The sequence below is a fragment of the Hirundo rustica genome, chromosome 11 (genome assembly GCF_015227805.2).
Source record: "Hirundo rustica isolate bHirRus1 chromosome 11, bHirRus1.pri.v3, whole genome shotgun sequence".
NCBI lineage: Eukaryota > Metazoa > Chordata > Aves > Passeriformes > Hirundinidae > Hirundo > Hirundo rustica.
In genome coordinates, this window is record NC_053460.1 from 11,243,446 (window position 1) to 11,266,178 (window position 22,733).

The 22,733-nt window shown below is 38.8% G+C and overlaps 1 protein-coding gene across 4 annotated transcripts in view; it reads left to right on the forward strand.

The window, feature by feature from the left end:
* Positions 1-22,411, forward strand: part of TOX3 (TOX high mobility group box family member 3) — a 74,074-nt gene extending 51,663 nt beyond the window's left edge. Inside the window, exons 3-8 of one of the 4 annotated variants that reach the window (XM_040075183.2) lie at positions 966-1,220; positions 15,907-16,176; positions 17,520-17,747; positions 19,056-19,136; positions 20,543-21,268; positions 21,544-22,405. In XM_040075183.2, coding sequence (XP_039931117.1) covers positions 966-1,220; positions 15,907-16,176; positions 17,520-17,747; positions 19,056-19,136; positions 20,543-21,268; positions 21,544-21,576 — 1,593 coding nt within the window. In that variant the 3' untranslated portion in view covers positions 21,577-22,405. Of the gene's footprint in view, positions 1-965; positions 1,221-15,906; positions 16,177-17,519; positions 17,748-19,055; positions 19,137-20,542 lie in introns of all 4 variants that reach the window. The other 3 variants (XM_040075184.2, XM_040075186.2, XM_040075187.2) reach the window with 3 other exon arrangements.
* The last annotated feature ends 322 nt before the right edge of the window (positions 22,412-22,733 follow it).

Consider the following 22,733-nt stretch of genomic DNA (forward strand, 5'->3'; position numbering starts at 1 on the left):
TAGAAGAAGACAAGAGTACCTATTTTAGGATTGCCAACTGCCCAATTTGAGCAAGGCAGTCTTGATTTGGGTACGTTTAAAATGGCCTAATTTCAAGCACTGAATTTCTATTATTAAGTAGCAGTGGACCTGAAATAATACATGAAAGTTCATTTAACTCTCAAAAAATTTGAATAAGCATAGCTCATTTGTTTCCCAAATAAAAGTCAGCAATGTTGAAGCCAGATACAGGCTCTGAATAAAGATTATCTTTGACAGACACATGCACACGTACCAACATGCACAAACCCTGAAGATAACTGGCAGTAAATGTTTTGCTCAAGGCATCTTAACAGGTGTTTAGTTCATAACAAACCTACTGTTCAAACAAAGCTGGCTTGCTTCAGAAGGCGCTGGAAGCTGCTGTAATCACCCTCACGCTTTCAAATGTCTCTCCTCCAAATTACAACCTGTGTTTAAAAGGCTTCACTGTATTCTGGGGATGGAAAAGAAATAAAGAGTGATAATATTTCACGTTTGTTAGTGGATAAAAGCAAACAAAAGATGTGAAATGGTCAGTGCTGAATTCCTGTTGTGTGTGTGCTACGAAATTGTCGGTGTTTTATGAAGCGTGAGAGTAATGTAAGCTGTTTGTGCTATTTTACTAACATATCAATAAAGCGGCAGTTGGTTGTACAGCCAAATCCGATGTAGCCGGTATTCGGACTAACAACAGACAGATGTTGCTAATTAAGTACACATTAAAAAACTGTTAATACTGATACTCCATTTAAGCCATATGATAATGAGACTTAAATCTTTAATCAGAAACATCCACAGATCCATTCAGCATATGAAAATTAAAAAATTTGTTGATTATAGAGTTTGCATTTTGAGAACAAACCACGGTTTGGATTGCAGGTGTGGGGGTGATTGCTGAGCCCTGTGTGCTCTAACACTGTTTGCCTTGTCCTGTCCTTTTCCAGCAGACGTTCCATACGCCGAGCCTTGGGGATGAGGAGTTTGAAATCCCACCCATTACCCCCCCGCCCGAGTCAGACCCCACACTGGGCATGGCAGATATACTGCTCCCCTTTCAGGGCCTTGGTGACCAGCTGCCTGCACAAGGAAATGAATTCACCCCTCAGTTCCCCCCCCAGAGCTTGGATCTTCCCTCCATTACAATATCCCGGAATCTCGTGGAGCAAGACGGCGTCATCCACAGCAATGGATTGCATATGGTAGGTCTGGTTCTTTTTTTGTTGCCATTGCCTAATGGTGTCTGTCACATGTAGATCTGTGCCATCTCTGTTTTCATTGACCCCTCAGAAGGTCTGTGTGGTTTTTTGGGTGCCTGACCAAGCATTTGCCGGTGTTCTGTGTCACGTTCATACATACACAGACGTGTTCTTTATGAACGATGACACACGTGTTGTTACAGGGCAAACAATGATTTGCTGTTGCTCAGTTCCCTGAGGCAGTTGCCTTAGGGTTAAGGGTTAAATATTGGTAGATTCAGCAAGATAAACATGTTTATTAATACACAGTGCTCTACACAGCTATACCGTTGGTGAACAGATCTCTTGTGAAGAAGCAGTCAGGCTTTACAAACACACAATTTTCATTCGGGAATGGACGTGGAAGCCAATATCCATTGGCATCATGTGCATCCCAAGTGCTCCTAAAGTTCAAAAAATGTGTTCTATAGTTGGCACTGGCATCGAGAATTGAAAGACCATAGTGTTGGCCAGGATGAACTACAGCATTTAGAATGAATTGCTTGTCTGTATCTGAAGTGTAGGACCCACATCTGACATCCATCAGGATAATTTTTGAGCGTGCAATACTGAGAGTAGTTCAGGAGAGCCAGGCACAGTAAAGCAGCAGGAAAAAAGCAATATTTCCCTATATCCCTATATTCCATGGGCTAAATCTTTATAAAAGAGAATTTTTTTTTTTTTAACTCATAATAGAAGTGATAGGGATATATTATCTTGACAATACTCAGAAATATAGGGCGATAAAAAGACTTTGTTGTGTCCAGTGCTCTTACTGGCCACAGAGGCTGGGGCAGGGTGTTCTTCTCTTCTTGAGGGCAGTGTCTGAGCCCTCAAGGATAGGGAGACATTATCTGGGTGTGGAAGAGCTGAGTAATGGGGACTGTGAGGCTAATTCTAGAGTTGATTAGAACAATCAAAAGCAGGGATGTGTGGAGTTTTCTCCAGAACTTATTCACAGTGTAGGGCTGCAGTCTCCAAGGGAGGTGCACGGGGCAGTTCCCATGTTGTTGCAGTGTTTCCCTTTCAGCTCAGGGGGATCTCCCAGTGTGGGTTTCTGAGAGCTTTGTGCAGCAACATCCAAACTGCCAGCCATGAGACACAGCTGTGAGCCAGTTTATCCTACTCAGCATTTTATACTCGGTGCTTACAATTAGAATATTCTATGTTGCATATTGAGGAGTGAGTGAATGTTTAGCTTGACAGATATTTTACATCAACTATATTTTTTTCTGATTAGCTCTTTTATATAGGACCTTTTGCTGAACTGGGCATAGTGAAAATACATATTTACTGCTGGACTGTAATAAAGGTTGTGTTGTTGTGATTTATTTTTTATTATTCTGGCAAGTGAAAATTAATTAAAGATTTACAAATTAACAGGCAGCAAATATTTCTCTATAATTATACAGGCTGCTGACTTCATTGGAAATTTAAATATTTCTTTTGAGGTCATGAAAAGTAGCTAGCACTAATGCAGAGTGCACCACAAGCTACTCACTACTTAGGAGGTTCAGAATTCGGTCATTCTGTGGATCCAAAACAGGCACTGTCTAAAACAGGCCTTGAAGGTTACGGTATTTGTTTTAGATCTCATTTAGCACTGTACATGTTGGGTAACTTCTGAAGGAAGATCAGATTAATAAAACCTGAGAGTTAGGAATGTTGTGCCTGAAAACAAAAGAAATGGAGTTTGTGTGCTCTGAATATGATGAAATTTGGGAATAAAATATTGTGGGCTGGATTGGTGTTATGTGTCTGAGTATTCCCTCAATGTTATCAAGTGGTTTGTAACCTGACCCAGTTTTGCCCTTTAATTTTGCAACCTTTTACTAGATGTGATTCTTCCATGAGTAAATGCTGTCACCTTAACAGTTCCTCTCGGTGATGTAATTCTTCGCTCACCTCTTCTGGTGCTGAATGGGAAGTTTCACATCTTTGCCTATCCCCTCGACTGTGCAATGTAAAAATTAATGGCACAGTTTGCACTGACTCCATTGGTAAGATTTGTTCCCATGTAAGTCAGTGAAAAGATGTAGAGAAGGCCCTGCCTTCTACCCCAGTAGTCCAGTGGCACTTTTTAGGGTGATTTCCAGTTCAAAGCTATGGATTGGGAACTTGTGTGCTACAGTTTTGCTGCAGAGAATTGACAAGGAATTGTGTGATTTGATATGGAGGAGCCACATAGGGAGGTTTGTGTGTCAGACATCCCCCACAACTGCTTGATTTGTTTCATGCTGTGAGATGAAGTGGCTCTTGCCATTGTCAGTAGTCAGTAGTCTTTTTCTCTTCTGCTCATAAATGCTAGGTGGCTTTGGGAAGTTTAAAAACATTAACAGAGGGTCCTTGCATAGCTTTCCCCTGAACTCACGTAGCTCTCTTTGGTAGTCAAATTTTCCAGCAGTTAATCTGTATTTCAAAAATAAAAAATGAAATCATCATATTTTATGTAGAAAATGTGCACTTTATTAAACTGGTAAATATTTATTAATAATATTAGAATTCATCTTTAAATTAGACATTTCATGAATTACCTTGCCTTGGAGCTATAAAAACTTTATTGCAGCAATAAAAAAATGTAAAGGAGGCATTTTGACTATGAAATTTCATTTCATGGTCAATTGAATTTACTATATCTGAAAGAACTAAAGATGGGGCTGTAAAATAATTATGATGTTCTCATACACTTACAGAACAATGTTCTTATCCAGCGATACTGGGATAGTCTTATTTAAACGCTGTATTAATGGTGTACTGCTAATCACTAAAGCTTCTTGAGCTGAATACAAACTTAAATTATTTTAATATTAACTGCATTGAGTTTATTGCTTATCTTGTGAAGAATTAGCGAGCTTTACTGTAAGCAATATTTAATTTAGGTAAATGTAGTCCTACCCTGTTGCAAAGCCTGGTAGAAGAATTTCACCTTGAAGAAATGTCATGAGATTTTAAATCACAAATGTTGAAAAAATAAAATGGGCTTGGACAGTATTATGATTAATACTGTGTGTCTTTGGCTTTTTTCTATGTACTACCTGACATGTTCACCTATAAACTTGAATGCAGAATCGCCAGAGGCATGGTTAAAAATAGGTTATGTCAAGGTTTTCCTGTGTCTCCCTTAGGGTATGGAGTTGGCTAGGTACCACATAATGCTTCTGCAAGTATCTCACATATTACTCACAGGAAGACACACACATGGAAAACAAAAAAGAAAAATAAAAAAGATTTAACATATCCTTTATGTAATATTATATTGAAAATAACATGCATGATGCAAGAAAGATATCTATATATTTATTCTCAGCATAAACATGACCTAGCAATTACAAAAGATTGTATTGGTGAGTTAACCATTGTTTATGCTATTACGGTACACATACTGTGGAAAGAGTGACAATTTGTCATCATGCTTACTAACTTCATTATTATTATTGGCAACAAACTCAACGCATTTATCTTTACAGCATTTTTTGATGTTTAAAAATAGGCAACAGCAACAAAAAGAGGAGATAAAAAGGAGGCAGTTTGATTAATTTTAATATTTTAATAACATGCAAATAAAATTCTGGTGTTCAAAAAGGAGTCACTGAAAAATGGAGTGCTGATGTACATTTGACTTCAAAGAATGTGTGGATTTACATGATGCAAATATTATCCCTATAAATACTTGAATATAAATAAGCAGAAATCAACAGCAATATCCTCTTTAGAAATCAACCCCCGATATTTTATATTAATGCTCTGTTTTCAGCTGAGCTGCCCATAAAAAATTATTTTAATCTGCAAACTGTGGCAATTCTATAAAACTACAAGTTTTGCTCCTGAGGGTTCCTTTTTTTAACACCTCTCTCTAATCTGCCCAGCCTGCTGAGTAGCATTGACATCAGTAGTACATCAATTTCAGAAAGTGGATTATTTTTACTAGACAGCTATTGTGACATATTGGGTCAGTCATAAATGAAAGATATTCATGCAAGCATGCAATACTTGTAATGAAGTCTCACTCTGACCTTCTGTATGATTGATTCTGTAATTTAGTTTTCTCAGGCAGTGCCTGAAATGAAATGAAATCATGTTGAACAAGTTTTGAATACCCACAGTGCACCAGGAGAAGAAAAATCTGCAGCCCCAGAGGCTTGAGAGAGAGCAGCTGAACGATTTATCTCCATGCTATTATAGCCTTTGCCAGCATTCAACATTTCTTTTTTTTTTCTTTTTTATTTTTTTTTTCATTTTTTTTTTGTTCTTTTTTTTTTTTTTCTTATTTGGCTTAAGTACTTAATTCTGCAGGTAGCTGTAAATGGGAAAATAAAATGCTGTTCAGATTTAAAATGACAGGACAGGAGTATGTGCAGGGGACTGATAAAATATCTTGAATAGAACTGACCTTTCATGTAGCTGAAAGTTACTGGGGGATTCATCCTCATAATTACCATATAGATTATTTTTATTTCTTTCCTGCAATGAAACATTTCAGAGAGCAGTAGTGCTGATTGAATGAAAATTGAACTTGTTAACATTCTTTTCAGCTTAGCCTGTTGTACATAACAGAAGGTTAGCTTTGATGAATTTCAAAATTCTCTTTCTGATATCTAAGAAACAGACAGTAAAATAATTGTCTTTTTTCAGTCTGATTTTTTTCTTTTATTCGAAAACATACAATTGTTAGAAAAATAGACTGATAGTTTTACATATATTGCTCACTGCATTACTTATGCTTCTAGAGAAAATGTGTTTCCTATTTGATGAAGATTTGAGCCTGTTTATATTTTATAATTGTTGCAGTGCTGCCAGCTCAGTCAGGATTCTGCACAGATAAGGTTCTTATTCTTAGTGGAATATGTTCATCTTTAATTATATTACTCCTTAGGAGTGGCACTGTGCTCAAATCAAAGACACAATGGTGACTATTGCTTTTATTTGAAGAAGAGACTTTTAAAATAAACATATCAAGAATGTGGCTTTAAAGAGATGAGGTGCAAATTTGAGCTTATTTAAAGGCTGCATACAATAGAAATATTATTAATGAGTCAGAACAGTGGTGCCTTTTACTTAACAGCTAGAAATCTTTTTTAGTAGTTTAAATTCCCAAATTACTAATGAACTTGAAGTGAATATATTAACATAAGATTGGAAGACTAAAAGCTAAAAATATCGCTTTGAAATTGGCAAAAGATAGTTATTTCACTACTCACCTGACTGGGTGTCTCTCATTTATATGTTTAATTTTCCTTTACAAGGAAACTTACTTCTACATCTCTCTTTTAATACCCAGTCAGTAATCTCCTATCTGGAGAGAATGGAGTAGGTTTTCAATTAATAAAATACTATAACAACATTGTTTAATGTTGTTGCAGATGAAACAGTTATTTCATGGGTCATTAATGTGTTTAACGCCTGAAATAGTTTATTAAAACAAGCCCTTGTTACTGTTATGTATGTGTTTATTGTCATCTTTGATACAAAATGTACAACAATTTTCCCAAGTTTCTAGGTATTAGTTTATAGAAGTAGCAATTACTCTTACTAAAAAAAGATATTCTCTTCTGTTTTTTCTTGGATTTCTGTGCTGAGTTTAAATCAGCAGTGCTAGTCTGGTTTGTATTGGCCTTTCCCAGCAGCAATGGCAGCTGTTATTGCCACTGGTTTTCACAATTTGTGGTACCAGGAGAAATTAATCTCAAACAACCCTGAATTAAAGGATGCTCGGGTGCCTCTGAGCAGTGACATTTGGCCCTGTACAGAGGAAGAGGGATGCTTGGAGAACGAGACCTTGTGGACTCGGTAGCTCTGGTGGCCGCTCCCAGCTGGGCTGGACACAGCTCGGAGCTGTGCAGATGGACTTCCAAGTCTTCACGGAGTAATTTCTTTTTGTTTGGTGTGGAATTAAATGTTCTACAGCTGATGAGGTAGTTGTGCATTGTGCAGTTACCTTTCAGAGCCTGTGGGTGCCCAGCTGAAGGGCCCTGGTGGGTGACGGGCTGAGAGCCCTGGAGGCAGCAGTGGCTCTGGCACAGGAGCTGTGGCTTGGGCTGATGGGAAGATGCTGCTGGCCTGCTAAACCAGAGTGTGAAGGTATTCATATCCTCAGTGACATTGTAATTCTCAGTTTGGATGATATAGAGTGATTTTTCTGAGACATACTCTTTTCTCATTGCTCACTGGTATAGACCAATGAATGGGTCCCCTGTTAATGAGAAAGGGAAATATCCTCTGCTGTTCTTAAAAATAGGCAACTCATAGTAACTGCTAGGAAGGACCTGGCCATAGGAAACAAAGTGACAGCAGTTGCCAAAGACATCTGCCTGAATAGCAGGCACTAAACGAAACTAAAAAATAATAAAAATTGAAAGAGGTAGGTTATAGCCTATTGAGGTCATGAGGGATTCCTGCATGAAAGAAGGGAAGCACAGTAACATTAGCAGAACAGTCTGGGAAATGAGACTGACTTATTTTATAATAATACTACCGAAATCAAGATCCATCAGTTCCAGAAAATATTGTGAGGTGCCATATGAATCTGGGGGAAAGGATACAGATCACTGGGAAAGCTGTCTGAAAGATCACTGTCAGGAATTGGAACGGAAGCTGCGTCTGATGTTCCTAAGAACTGAGCTCAGAAGGAACTCAGACATATATGAGCATATGACTGTGGACACCGACTGTACATTAAGCCTAGGCCATGGCTTTAAGCTCTTCTGCCTCCTGAGCTCAAACTCTAAAATCAGGTGCTGTTTTCATAAGCCAGCTGAAAAAGGCAGATGCTGCAGCTGGTCTGGATGTGCTGTTTGGTCCAGCCACCCTCACTCGTGGATAATTTGGAAACTTCCTTTGAAATTCCCGCTATTCTCTGCTGTTACCATTCATGTTTCCCCTTGGACAGCTTACCCAATACTCAACTTCCACTTCAAGTTTGCAAGTGTTGAAGAGATGTGAAGTCTCTTTAGAGTTTTTAATTACTCTATGTTGTCAGATAGCTGGAAGAAAAACATACCTGAGTCTGGTAATACAAAACATAATGAGACCTATTTTCTGATTTACTTTAGAAACCAATAACAAGTAAACAACGGAACCTCATAGAAAAGAAAAATCCCCCCAAAACATAAAGAAAACATGTCCCTGAACATAGCTACCACCATTTGTAGCAATTTTTAAACATGAAAATGCCATGTAACCCCTGAGTCTGTCCCTCTGCAATTCCTTGCACGGTTCTTGTTACCTTTGATAACGTTTGTTAGCTGTCATGCTCCCTCACACTCTCTCCCCACGTTCCTTTATTATCACGTTCCACTGCATAATAAGGACCTTTGAAGTCTGCCTTTGATTTGGGAGCTCGAGCACCTGAGTTGTGGAGGTTGTAACAAAACAGCTAACAGCGTTTATCTGATATTCTGGGACTTTATTTCAACTATCCAGGATTTGTTTGCAATGTGTCGTCACTGTTTGCATACAGCAGGCCTAAGCTTGTACTGCTAATTTGGAGAGCAGCTCCTCATGCCAAGAGACTCATCAGATCAGAGCCCAGATCTGTGATCTGAGTCACACGTATTGTAATCATGCTGTTGGGTGCCTTGTCCAAGAGGAGTGTGATTCAATATGCTTTAAAGTATGGTAGAAGCTTGGGAGGAAGAGTGGAGAGACTGTTTAAAATGCCTCTACAAAATGGTGTAAAAATTAAATTATGTAGAAATTGTCAATGAGGTGGTGCTAAAACAGCAGCAGAAGCAGCCACTGTGGGTGGATGGAGGGCTGTGACCATCCTGTCCTTGTCTGCAAGAGCAGGATTTGATAGCAAGTGAGGCAACCAAGAAGTGTGACCCCTTCGGCCTGGGTTGGGATCATGTGAGGGATCTGCGAGCTCACAGGAAAGTAACTGGGAAAGAACAGAGTTCCCAAAGAGAAAACACTCCAGGAAAGGGTGGTGGGGCATCTCCACTAAGAATTTGAGTAAAGAATTGTAAGCATTTCAGAGGAAAGTCTTTGTCCCTTAGTTGGGTAGTTGTGTGATTTTTGACCTTGCTGTGATCTTTGCGTATTTCTTCACCGCATAACTCAGTGTTTTGTTCGAGGTTCACACCCGAGCAGGCTGTGAATGGCTGCCTCCAGCAGAGGCCACAGCGCCGTGTTGCAGAGGTAGTGGGTCCTGGGAGCTGCAGCTGTGTTGGTCTGGCAGGTTCCTGGGTGGTTGGCCCTGGTCCTGGCTCCATCCCGTTTGGAATGTTATCCCTGAGGTGGTGCTGCTGTGCCTGGTGTCGCTGTGCTCCTACTGCCTACGTCCTGAGCGTGCTTCCACGTGTGGTTTGCTGGTCTCACGTCGCACCTCCCACCCCTGTCAGTGGTGCAAGGAAAGCATTAATGGCATTTGCAGTATGTGCATTAAACAAGTGCTCGGTGGTGAAAATCGTTGCGGAAATCATCCCGGGTGCCTGTGCACAAACCGCAAAGGGGCAGAATTTCAGGCCTGGGGTAGGCAGGAACAAAACTGATACTTTGCACTCTGCCAGGTTCCACTTTATATGCAGTATATTATGCAGTATGCTATATAACAAGTCTGTGCAAGTGCAGGATGTGGTGCCACAAAGGAGTGACTTGAGATTTTGAGAATACCCATCTTATATGGCCCCCCATAGTAGCCCCTGATGATCCCCAAAATAAGTTGCGCTGTTTTAAGGAACAAATCAGTGGGTCCTCACGTTCATTGCGGGCGTTTTTTTTGTTTTTTGTGGGTTTTTTCCCTCTCTTTTCTGTCTCTTCTGTGGTTTTTGTGTGAACAGAAGGGAGTAGAGGGACTGGACGGGCACACAGACAAAAAATGGCATGTTCTTCATGTTCTTTAGGCAGTAGAATGTGTGTGAACCTCTTGTCACCAACCTTTCTCTTAGATCCAGATGAAGATTTTTTTTTTTTTTTTTTTTTTACAAATTGACATGTACTCTTTCTTGTACACTTTTTTTGGACTTAAATTAGGTAGGGTTTACTTTTCTACAGAGACATGAAGTGGAACATGAGAGTTTTTCACTGCCAGAGAAAAGAAGCTGCTGCTTGTAGGATCTCCTGATAACTGCAGTTTGACAGCTCTATTAGTGATGATGGTGTGTGCGTGGAGGGGAGAGGAAGGACACTTCTTCAGTGGTGGCAGTACCAAGTGCAACTGTTTTGTATTCTATTAAGTAAGGATTTAATCTCTGACAGAGAAAAGCATCCTGTTAGTTTGATTTGTTTTGATTGGCAGTGAAGTCCAATCCTGTAAAAATTTAGATTAATGGATTCTTTTATCTATGCTTTACTTGTGGAGAAAAAGAATATAGAGGATTTTTTTCTAGATATATGCTGACTTGACTAAAAGTAAAAAGAGTAATTTACAGTCAGGGACATCCGAGGATTTCACTCTTTACATTGCAGTGCATTTGCTTCAACTTAAATACATCCTTTAAAATATTGCATCAGCTTATGTTACATTGACAGTGATGAATTCCTCAGGCAATAGAATATATAATAGTTTAAGTCAACTTCTGAAACCGGGGCACGGTGAACATATCCATAAATGCTGGGTTTTACTTAGTTATTCCTTAGTTATTTCTCAATTCCCTTAAACGATCTCATGCAGGGTGGGGTCAGATCCCAGCCCTACATCGTCCTGCAGGCACTTCCATGGGGCTCAGTCCTCACATGACCAGAGCCTCACTGGAGGTATTGCGTTTTTAAATGATGGAATTCTTGATTAAAATGAAGTAATTGATTTAAATCAAGACTTCAGTATTGCTCAAAAATGTTCTGAGAAAGTGATTTCCTAGTTATATTTTTCAAATGTCTTGTTGAATGATCCCAGAGATTGAAATTATATCAGGGTAGGAATTCAGGATAGGATCACTGTATGGAAATGATTCTTAAAATGCCGGGTAAGTAAATGGAAATTAGGACATCTCTCAATGTAATGGCTGGATATATTTATCTGTCAAAATAAATACTAATTTTATTACAAGCTATACTAAGTACTGGATACTATGCTAACAGAAGAACAAACTAATTTTTTTTTTTTTTTCCCTTTGTACTCCATGGTATGCTTAAAAACACCTTTGGTAAAACTGTATAAATTAAAGTGTGGGAGTTTACTCATTCCTGTTGCTACATTTTGTGAGTTTTGTGAGATGTTTACAGTTTTGCAGCTAAGTTCTTACGTTTGCACTATAAACAATTGTTGTTTCTACATTCCTTTCTGATGAGGAACACTGATTGACTTCTAGCCTGGCCAGTGGGATGGAGACGTGGTAACCTTGCTCTCCAATCCCTGGCCATTGTTCAGAATCTATTATAAGTGAGGTCTTAGTAAAAAATAAAGCTCTTTCTTCAGCCTTCTTCTTGAAATCAGATGGTGTGAGTATTCATTTTCTATTTGTGTCCTCTAGTGACACATTCCTTTCTTTTTCTTTTCTTTTTTAAAAGTCTCCTTACTCCATTATTTGCTTTCCAGTGTCTGTTGATGCACTGATATTTGAGAACTTGTTCTTTTACAAATCCATGTAAAACAAGCTATATATTTGTCATAGGCTGTGAGATGTTTAACAATAGGACTAAATATGACTTCTATAGCATGACTGTCTAAAGTGATTAGAATTGTTCAGAGTAGGATAGTTTGATGGACAGATATCTTTATGGTTCCTTTGATGAGACCTTCTATGAATCAAATGCTGAATGTCTTTTACAATGTGTGCAACAGGGTGGTGACAGCTGGGTAAGAGAGCGTGCCTACACAGTCACCATAAAGTTGTTTTGAGTAGGGGAAAACTATTTGGACTATATTCTACCTTTTTAAAATCCAGGTTTATAATTAGAATTGTAGAAGGATAAAATTATTTGGGTTGGAAAGGACCTTAAAGATCATCTCATTCCAACCCCGCTGCCGTGGGCAGGAAACCTTCCACTAGACCAGGGTGCTCAGGGCCCCATCCTGCCTGGCCTTGAGCTTCTCTGTCCGGGTCTTCATCACCCTCACATTAAAGAATTGTTCCCTAATCCCTTATCCAAGCCCCTTGCCCTCAGTTCAGAACTGCTCCCCCTCACCCTGTCACTGAAGAGCCCAAAGAGGTGGCCAATGTTCCCCTCAATAAATGTCTCTGCACCTCAGGGGTTTGTAGCACTCATGTAGGATGACAACAGATTCATCTGAGTCAAAGCCATTTCAGTCTGCAGAGCAATTAGACCAGTTATTTCTCTTTTGGTTTTGGTTTCACACCTTGTTTGATTGTCATGCTGAGTAAACCAGTGGCTGAGCTTTGCCTGACTTGTTTTAAGATCACCAGGGTTTGCCTAACTTCAGTCCAAGGCTGTAAAGCAGATCAGGTTCAATCAAAACTTGATACTGTCTGAGAAGTTCATGAATTTTTGTCAGAACTAATCTCTTGGTTTTGCTTAATGTTACAAAAATCTTGAATGCTTTTAATACTCGTGTATCACATTTACTGCAGGTTAAGTTTATGTAAAAGAACTTGTGATATTCTCTAAAATTCTCTCAGTATTCTCAGTGGATTATTTTTGGATATGTGAGCTTTTCAATTTTCAAATAGTAATGTAATTAGGATGTCATGTGGGTGCTTCAGTGCACTCATATTTCCATGTGTGCTTCTGATATAGGATGATTTTCATTGTTAAACATTTCTTTGATAAACATCTCAAGCATAATGAAATGCTACTTCTCCTTTCAATTTGGTATTGACCTTTGGTAGTATCAGGGAAGAAATAAGAGTAAAGATAATTGATGGAAATTTTGTTTTCTTGATTTAGCTCCCTTCTTAGAGGACTTTCGTTTGCTCAGGAGCTATAGGAAAATGCCATGGACTTTAATATTGCTATGAACAAACATCCCTGCCTTCTTTCCAAACCAATGTACACACACAAAAAATCCCTTATATTTCTTTGTCTGAAAGCTCTTACATAGGTATGTAGGTTGTTCAGACCCACAGCACTGTACCACAAAGCAAAAAATTAAAATCCTGTTCCTTTCTTTTATAAATTTTGATCAGCCATATAACTTAAACTGAGAGTGCAGATAATACATTGTTTGTTGTTCTCATATGCACATGTAATATGAGTAATAAGGGACTGGATATTATAGGAAGCATTTTCTTTCATATAATATGTCTTAACAGTTTAGTTCTAATGGTCAGTTACAAAATATTGTTGTTGCCAAGTCCCAGATTTTACTGAAGCTCTTAAGAGTGGGGGGGGGAAAAAAAATCAAAATCAGGAAAAGATACAGAAAAGAAAAACTGAAATTAAGTAAGTGGATGCAGAAAACCCACACAAGCATCAAATAGTATCAGAAAAAGGGACAGTTAAGAATTCATGGGCTTGTGTATAAAATTAGATTCTGGGTCAGTGCAAGTCAAGAGAATTTAGTCTCAATAAAATCATAGATGCAACTGAAATGACAAGACTTGGAGTAAATGGTTTGTAACCCATGTCATCACATTTTGTTGCCTCAATGTAAAGGCCAGAAAGGCCTGCATTGTGTAGCAATAAAGGGAGAACAAAAGCAAGGCTTTTAGGGGTAGAACACCTCCAAGTCTGCACAATAATGACAAAAGTTAGTTTTTGGAGAGAAGGTTATTTGGATTATCTTCAGCTTTGTTGAAAAAAAACCCAGCAAAGGTTTTTTTTTTTTTTTTTTTTCATGCAATAAAGTAATGTCTGTAAGCTAAAATGATTGCAGCAATAGGCAGAGAGTGATATCGTTTCACAAAAGACTTTGAATGACTTCCAGATGCCACTGCCAATACAAGTCACAATCAAAATGACCCTGTAGTTAACAACAGTAAATTTTCACAGAAAGGTGCCCTGAAGCAAATGGGTATTTCAGCCAATAAGTCTGATGGTTTGATCTTTCTGTATCAAGTGCTCCATTTTTGGCACACACGCTCATCTCTAAGGAACTACAGTCCTTTACTGAAAATATTACAAGCATTTAAGAAGTAGGAAAAGCAGCGTGGTACGGTATGGATGATGAGCCAAGCTGGCAATGGCTGGGGAAGCATGGGGAAAATGAGGGGGAGCCCTGGTGCACAGGATCTGGATCGTGAGCTTGTGAGGTTGACTTGATCCCTACCGGACCCAGCTGCACCACCACGTGTACTTTTATGCTAAAGAAGGATTCGTTTTTACTGTATGGGCTTCAGCAGAAAGAGACACGAATGTCAAATTCAGAATTAATGTGATTTACTGCTGTAGGGAAGCGGTGAGCTGCAGTGTTTGTATAAAGATACATGAGACAGGGTGTGCGTGTTCTCTAACACGTGTTGCTTTTTTGTGTGGTCACCCTTGTCCCAGCCAAGAAAAGGCTTCCAGGAGCATAAAACCACTGCCTCTGTTGAGGGCAGAGTAAGGGAAAGTCATTTGGGCTAAACTTTTACCTCCATGCTGACACTGATTTTTTTGAAAACTGGTTTGTACTTATCCATACTTAAAAAGAGAGCAACAGGAAGGTCAAACTCTGTTGTGGAAGTCCAGTGGGCTCCTACAATTGCTGTTTTGTTCTGTGTCATTTCATTAAGGATCATTGCACCTGCTACTAATTGCAATGTGGCTTATTAATAATGAAAGAGTTTTCAAAATCTAATTTATTTCTCATGTTTCTGGCTGTTCAAACAATGGCTGTAGATTAATCAGGTTGCTGAATCAATTTGTGAGCTATTTATTCTCTTATTAACTTTTTAAAAAATCTTCTTTTCTGTTTACATGTTCTTTCATTGTGTATTGATCTGTGTGTGGTCAAAAAAAAGAATTAGTTTTCATAGGCAGATTGCAGCTGACTTTACCTTCAGGGTCTTGCTTCTTTTTATTTACAAATGTGGTAAATACTGTGCAGATGTAGGAGACACAATTTGTGCCCTCAAGAAATAGTAGAAACCAAAACATGCAAGCACTTGTGTTTCTGAGACGTGGAGTACAAGAAAAATAAAGTCAGTGATTTGTACATCGATTGCTACTTCCACACATTTGATTGTTGGATTAAAGATAAAAATGTGCAGTTTTATGTGCTACTTGCCAACAGGGATCTTCAGGAGTGTTTAGGATTACTGGACTGGTTCTCCAGCCTGCTGCACTGAATGCACTCCAGCCCTGGCAGGGCAATGTTCTGTGTTTAAAACAGCTTTAAAATCCCACTCAGACAGGGCTGGTTTATACCCACTGCTGGTACTTGTAATGGCCAAGAAATATTGAAAATCACTAAAGGAAGATGCTTCTCTCTCTCTATGTGTATATCCTCTCATCCTGCCCCAATTTTGTTTACTTTCTGAGGACAGTTTGTGTCTCGTCATTTGCAATGTTTTCCTGAATCCTCAGTCATCCTGTTTCCCCATTGTTTATGTGGGTATTTCTCACTACATCAAGAGAAGAAATGTTTAAAAATAGAGAAATGCAATTCTTGGTCAAAAAACCAAAGCAACCAGTCCCAGCTGGAGGGAAAGAGAAGTCTGGGGCAATTATAATAACTGTTGCTGCACTTAATTTATTAAAAATATATTTAATTCATTAAAAAGAAAGGAAGCAAACTGCACGCTGACAGTGTTGGTTCTGTAAGCCTGTGAAAATAACTTCACCTGATAGGGCTGTATGGTAACTGCTAATATCTAATTTCCATCTCTTTTAGGATCAGAGTCACACACAAGTTTCCCAGTACCGCCAGGATCACTCTCTGATTATGAGATCTATTGTCCATATGACTGATGCTGCTCATTCGGGAATTATGCCTCCGTCTCAGCTCACCACCATTAACCAGTCTCAGCTGAGCGCGCAGCTGGGGCTAAATTTAGGAGGCACTAATTTGCCACACACTTCTCCCTCCCCTCCTGCGAGTAAATCAGCCACTCCTTCCCCATCTAGCTCTATCAATGAAGAGGATGCAGATGAATCGAACAGAGTAAGTTACTCCACGTGCTGCAGCCAGCAAGCTTCACACACCCACACGCTGTATTTTCATGGATGTGGCAGTGTCAGCCCAGCTGTAATGTGGTCATTTCAAATACAAATGTTACAGTAAAGAGGAACCTTCTTTACTTTGGAGGTTTCCATACTACCCCTATAATAATAAACCTGTGTATAGTTTTTTGGTTGGTTGGTTGGGTGTTTTTTTGGTTTTTTTTTTGGTTTTGTTGTTGTTGTTGTTTTTTGGGGAGGTTTTTTGGGTTTTTTTTTTCTTCTTCTTCTTTTGGTCTAATTTGGCTCAGATTTTCAGATCTGTTGAATCTCTTCAGGCATCAATTCTGGACAATTTTGTCATTTTGGTATTCTCTGGAGTTATAGATGTCTTCAGAGAGAAGTAAAATAAGCTTTCTTACAACTGAATGTTTAGTTATTTTCCTTTTAATAAATCTCTTATAAAAGGAAAACAAAAAAAGACCAAATTAAGTACAAATGTTTTAGCAGTATATGTAAAAGGCCTAATTTAAGACTGTTCCACAAAAGGTTTTCTCATTAAGTTGATGGAAGTTATACATGTGGAAAGCTCGTTGTACAGGATCCTCAAAATATCAAAGTAAATTACCATCACAGAGGTATATTTAGAGCCACTCAATCCCCTTGTTGCAATAATCTGCGGGTGGTTCAACAAAAGAGGGCCCAGGGCATGAGGCACACACAGGGAGCAGAGGTGCTGTGGTCCTGAGTGTGCTGCTGGGAAGAGAGGGGCTCTGGGTGCCTGCCCAGAGCACAGAGCTCCCCCAGCACAGCCCTGCCCGGGGAGCTCTGGGGGCATGGACACAAACTGCTGGGGTGCTTTTGTCTGAGGGCTGGGATTTTTAACCCTTGGCCCATGTCTAAGTTGCCAGTCTAAGCCTGGGAATTGGGAGGTGCCTCCAAGCTTTTGCCTTTTGAGTCTCAACTGCTGAGATTGTATCTTTGTGGAAAAACGTAGCTGGCCTCTTCAAAATGTGTTATGAACTTTTTTTTTTTTTTTTTTTTTTAAACACAAATTAGCATTTGGGTGTCCTTTTTCAGGTCAAGCTTGTAAGATGTGACCCTCGCAGCCGTGCTTAAAATGAATAGTAACTCCTCGTACACTTAGTTCCCGTAGATCCAATGAGATTATGCTGGGACTAAGTACTCTTTGGCAGAGAGAAGGACCTGCTCAACAGGACTCTCCCAAGTGTTCCTACATAATAGCTTTATCCATATAATGTTACAACTTACTGTCAATAATTATTTGCAATTTATCTGACTTTTTTCATGCATTTATTGACTGCTCTTGTTCTTACTGTTTCTTAGGCTACTGGAGAAAAAAGAGCTGCCCCAGATTCTGGCAAGAAGCCCAAGACTCCAAAGAAGAAGAAAAAGAAAGACCCCAATGAGCCACAAAAGCCAGTGTCAGCATATGCCCTTTTCTTCAGGGACACACAAGCTGCAATTAAAGGACAGAACCCGAATGCTACATTTGGAGATGTTTCAAAAATAGTGGCATCTATGTGGGACAGTTTAGGAGAAGAACAAAAACAGGTAAATTGGTGCAAGAATTAATATAGTAATCCTTGTAAAAAAAACCTTCTATGTCTGCTCTGAGTGGACCACACTACTTGCTGATGTAGAACTCTACCTCTGTAGAACTACACTGAATTTTGAACTTGCTGAAGAGCTGACATCTAAAAATTATCTTTTTGTAAAAGCCAACAGGCTTTGTATTTGTCTTTAAATTTTAAAGGGCAGTTTGTAGAAGAGCTCAGGTTATAGTGTCCTAGAGTCTTCTTAAAACCATCTTTTGATGATTCTTATTTCAAAGCCCTTTTTTCCTATTAATAAGTTAGAAAAGAGGACAGTACAGCATATTTACCATTTTGTTTGATCTGCCTTATGAATTTGTTACAAAGCGTGTTGATTTCTAACCTTTGAAGCCAATCCTCTGAGTCTCATCACAGTGTTGTGTGTGAAATGCTATCTCCAACTCCAACTTGGTACGGAGTGATGAGTTTTGTACTTCCTCGAGGGTTATTCTTCTTCCTATACACATGCAACTGCTGCACATGGATTGAAGGGAGTTAAAAAAATACCCTTTGTTTGTCTGTTCCCATTAACAGTTAATAGAAGCTTCTGTGGGAGAGCAGATTCCCAGATAGGAGACCTTTTGGCAAGAGATGAATGGTACTTGTTTCTGAAATATGTTTAGAAACTTTTAGTCTGATCTAACAGATGATAATGAATGTGATTTAAAGGGGACTTTTAAATTTACTGATGATTAAAAATACAGATTTAGTAATTTTTTGTCTAACTGTTCTTGTTTAACTCAATGAGATTCTTTCATGCTGGCTTTGGGGCAAGTCCAAGCTCTTTGATCCACCTTTTCTAAAGGGCTACAGATTTTTTATATGCAGTTCAAATATTTGTTTGGGGGAAAAAAAAATGCACAGGTGTATTTTGCTATTCTAGACTACTGCTGATACATTTTTGCATCTGAAATACTCGATGTTCTAATATCCCTGTTACTTGGGGTCAATAAAATACTCTTTTCTGGGGAAGGAAAGAGTGCGTATGTAGTCCCGTCAATCAGTTGACTGCCCAGACTGATGTCAAATAGCAGCCTTTTGTTATTCCTGATAATCAACATAAATTGTAGTGCAAGTAGACCTGAAAGCCTGTAATCACCTGTAAGAATATTTAGAATTTTCAAGGAAGAAAAAGCACATCTAACAGGAGAGTGTTTTCAGGGGTTTCGGTCTTCGTTTTTATGTTTCTTTGCAAGTGATTTTGAGGGCATTCTGGCAAAAACATCTAAATAGTTGAAGTTGGTGAAATTGTGGTCTCTTTTAACAGGTATATAAAAGAAAAACTGAAGCTGCCAAAAAAGAATACCTAAAGGCACTTGCTGCCTACAGAGCAAGCCTTGTTTCTAAGGTAAGCCTAATAATGCCTTCAGTGTAATGCAAATGAGCTTTTACCAATGATATTGAAATATTTGGGGCAAGGGAAGGGATGTTATGCACGGTAAAAGTAGAATCCTAGGATTTCTGTAATACAACTCTACAAGCTGTTGTGCTGCTGCTTGAACCCTGCTTAGTCTCTGCAAAAGTAATTTCATCTCTCTACTGGCATACTAATGATTACCAGAAAACATCTTTGTAATTGTACATCTTCTTTGAGCTGCGGAGGCAAAGTAATTCACTTCACCACACAAATAAAATTCAGTCATGAAAAATATACTGACCTTTTGACATTAATATTTGCAAGCTGTTTGCAGAGGTTTGTTTTTCCTCAATTGCTGCTTCTCAAAGGACAGGCTTGCTTTGCGTGGAGTTGGAGAGCAGTTGTTGTGTGACAAAGCTTAAATATTCTTGCAGGTGAGGGGAAAGAAATGTGTAGTGGCTCTGAATTTGTAGAGTACTAGAAAACCGCTAGCTGGAGAATTTTAGTGGATCCTGAGCTAAAATAAAACCTGTGAAGAAAACAAAGCTCTGCTGTCTCACTTGAGAATTTGCCTTTCTAGATGGCAACATTATGCAGGTTGTAGTTCTGTTGCATCTGAATATCATAAATGGAAATGTGGTTATAGACATTTAAAATATGGGTAAAACATTACCAAGGTAGTTATTTATCTAGTAATATTTTGTAAAGATCATCTACAGAACTATATTCAATCACAAGAAAGCAAGGGAGGGTGGTGATATCTTAACTCCTGAGAATATTTATTTGAATATACAACTGCAGAGCATTAGTAAATCATATGGAAAGTTGCTGTGTCTTTTAATTAATGATTAAAGATACAACATCAGAAATTATAGATGTGCTTTTAAAGCTGGAAGATTTTTTCTTTTTCATGTGAGGTGTTTGCTGGGGTTGGGGAGGGGACAGACACTTGTGCAGCACAATTTATTACATTCTCAGGTAAATTCTGAAGAGTGTCAGTTAATTGCTTGTTACTTGATAACTCATGGGGTGGTGAGTGTGTGTGCTGCTGACTCCCAAAGAGCAGGGGTTTTTAAACACATGTAAATATGTTGGGCCTGTTCTAGCTCTTTCAGAGATAAAAAGTATGTGACATCTGTGACTTTCTGGTGTTGATCAAGGGCACAAGTTAGTTTTTTGTCCAAGTAAGACCTGGAGGTACCATACAGAGAAGCAGATAAAGAGGTGATACAATGGGTTGGTGTGATCAGTGATTGTTTTCAGATTGCAGATTGATTTTTTCTGATAGAAAACGAAACATGGCAAAGGTCTCTGAGTAGCTGTTACTTTTATTACCATGTAAACAGTAGCAATGTTTTTTCTGTTGAAAAGACAATTAATTTCTCTTCCAAACACAGGCTGCTGCAGAATCTGCTGAGGCCCAGACAATTCGTTCTGTTCAGCAAACACTGGCATCCACAAATTTGTCTTCCTCCCTTATTCTGAATAGTTCTCTTTCTCAACACGCGACGGTGTCGGCGTCTCCCCAAACTCTTCAACAGCCCCTTTCCAGAGCAATTGCTCCCAAACCCTTGACCATGAGACTGCCAATGAATCAGATTGTAGCTTCTGTTACCGTTGCACCAAACATGCCGACAAACATTGCAGCTCCATTGATAAGCTCGATGGGCACGAACATGGTGGCAACGCCGTCTCCGTCTCAAGTCAGTCCCTCCATGCAAAGCCAGCAGCACCAGATGCAGCAGCTCCAGCAGCAACAGATGCAGCAGATGCAACAGCAGCAACTACATCAGCATCAAATGCATCAGCAAATACAACAGCAAATGCAGCAGCAGCATTTTCAGCACCACATGCAGCAACATTTGCAGCAGCAGCAGCAGCATCTTCAGCAGCAGATTAATCAACAGCAAATGCAACAGCAACTGCAGCACATACAGCTTCAGCAAATGCAGCAGCAGCAAATGCAGCATATGCAACACCAGTCACAGCCTTCTCCTCAGCAGCATTCTCCAGGAGCCCCGCAGATCACTTCTCCCATCCCTGCCATCGGGAGCCCTCAACCAGCACCTCAGCAGCACCAGTCACAAATACAATCTCAGACACAGACTCAAGTATTATCGCAGGTCAGTATTTTCTGAAGATAAATGATCTTGCAACATGGCTTTGTGTTGATGGAGGGGGTAGGGGTAAACCATATTTGGCTGAAAACTGTAAATTGTTGATGGTAGTTATGCAGGGATGCATAACAGATCAAATGATCCTCTAAAGTGTCTATTAGATAGGCAATAAAGAACTACAATGTAGCTGTGTATCATCTTTTAGCTGACTATAAATCATTTTGTTTAAAAGAAAAAATGCTGTTCTCTTTTTCATGTGATGCCTTTTTAATTTATTTAAGCTTTACCTACAATATGTGAATCAACTGGCCTAATAAATACCTGGAACTTATGACTGCAAAATGGCCTTTCAGAGTTATATGCTATAACCCTTCTTTCTCTAAACGTGAAAAAATGCACTTCAAGGCAGTATGAACTCATGAAGCCCTTAAAGCACAGTTGTAACTACCTGTAAAATTATGATTGGATTTCATACAATCATACTTGTATGACATGAGTTAGTTGATGGCATTTTTTGTCATGAATAAATAGAGTAAATCACAGATTTTTGCCAAAGCTCTTATTTTTTTTTTTTTTTAATCTCCTAAATGTCTTCGGAAAAACAAATGCAAGTAACTGGACTTAAAAGTTTGACCCAACTTTTCACTTCATTTCTCCAAATAAACCTGCCATAGTTTGTAAGAAAATATATATTGACATTTACCCTCTTACGTTAATTCCAATTACAGAACAAATGTGAATATTATATTCTGTGTCGAAGTGATGAGTTTCAGATTTAATACACTGTATTTTTAAAAGGGAAATGCACTTAAATAAAACTGTTATTACAGAAAGCTAAGATGAGAAATGCAAGTTATTAATACGCTGTAAAACCAGTAGAATATTTAAATGAAACTCCACAACTGAATAATCAATGTAAATATTTTCTTTAAAAGTTGTAAGTTTTCATATCATGTGTTGTAAAGTTTTCATAAATGAGGCTTTAATGTAAACACTGGTAACATGAATTATTAATTGCTACATTGCTTATTGTGTTTTTATGCTGTTTTATACTTTTTTATGAGTTATGATAGCAGCAATTAAGTTGTTTGTATTTTGCTTATCTAAAATAAATGCTTTTATCTTGCTATAGAATAAACACATTTCAGTAAAACTGATGAGCTGTAAGTCTTTGATAGAGAAACAAGAAATGTTTCCTTCTGCAAATGCTTTCTTGGACTTTTTTAAACTCCTTTGGATTTTTATCAAACATTCTGGGTGAACAGGTACCAGTGGGAAGAGAGCAAGCACTTGGCTCTTGTACCCTCTTGTTCCCGAGATGCTCTGATGGAGAGCGGTGGGCAGCTTCTCTGAGATGTCTGTGACCGCAGAGGAAGCAAGTGGTGGAGTCACAGAACAGTCATGGTGCCCTGTGCTGAGGATCTGCAGGAGCAGGGAAGTGAGTGAACCTGTCTTTCTGCAGTACTGTTCA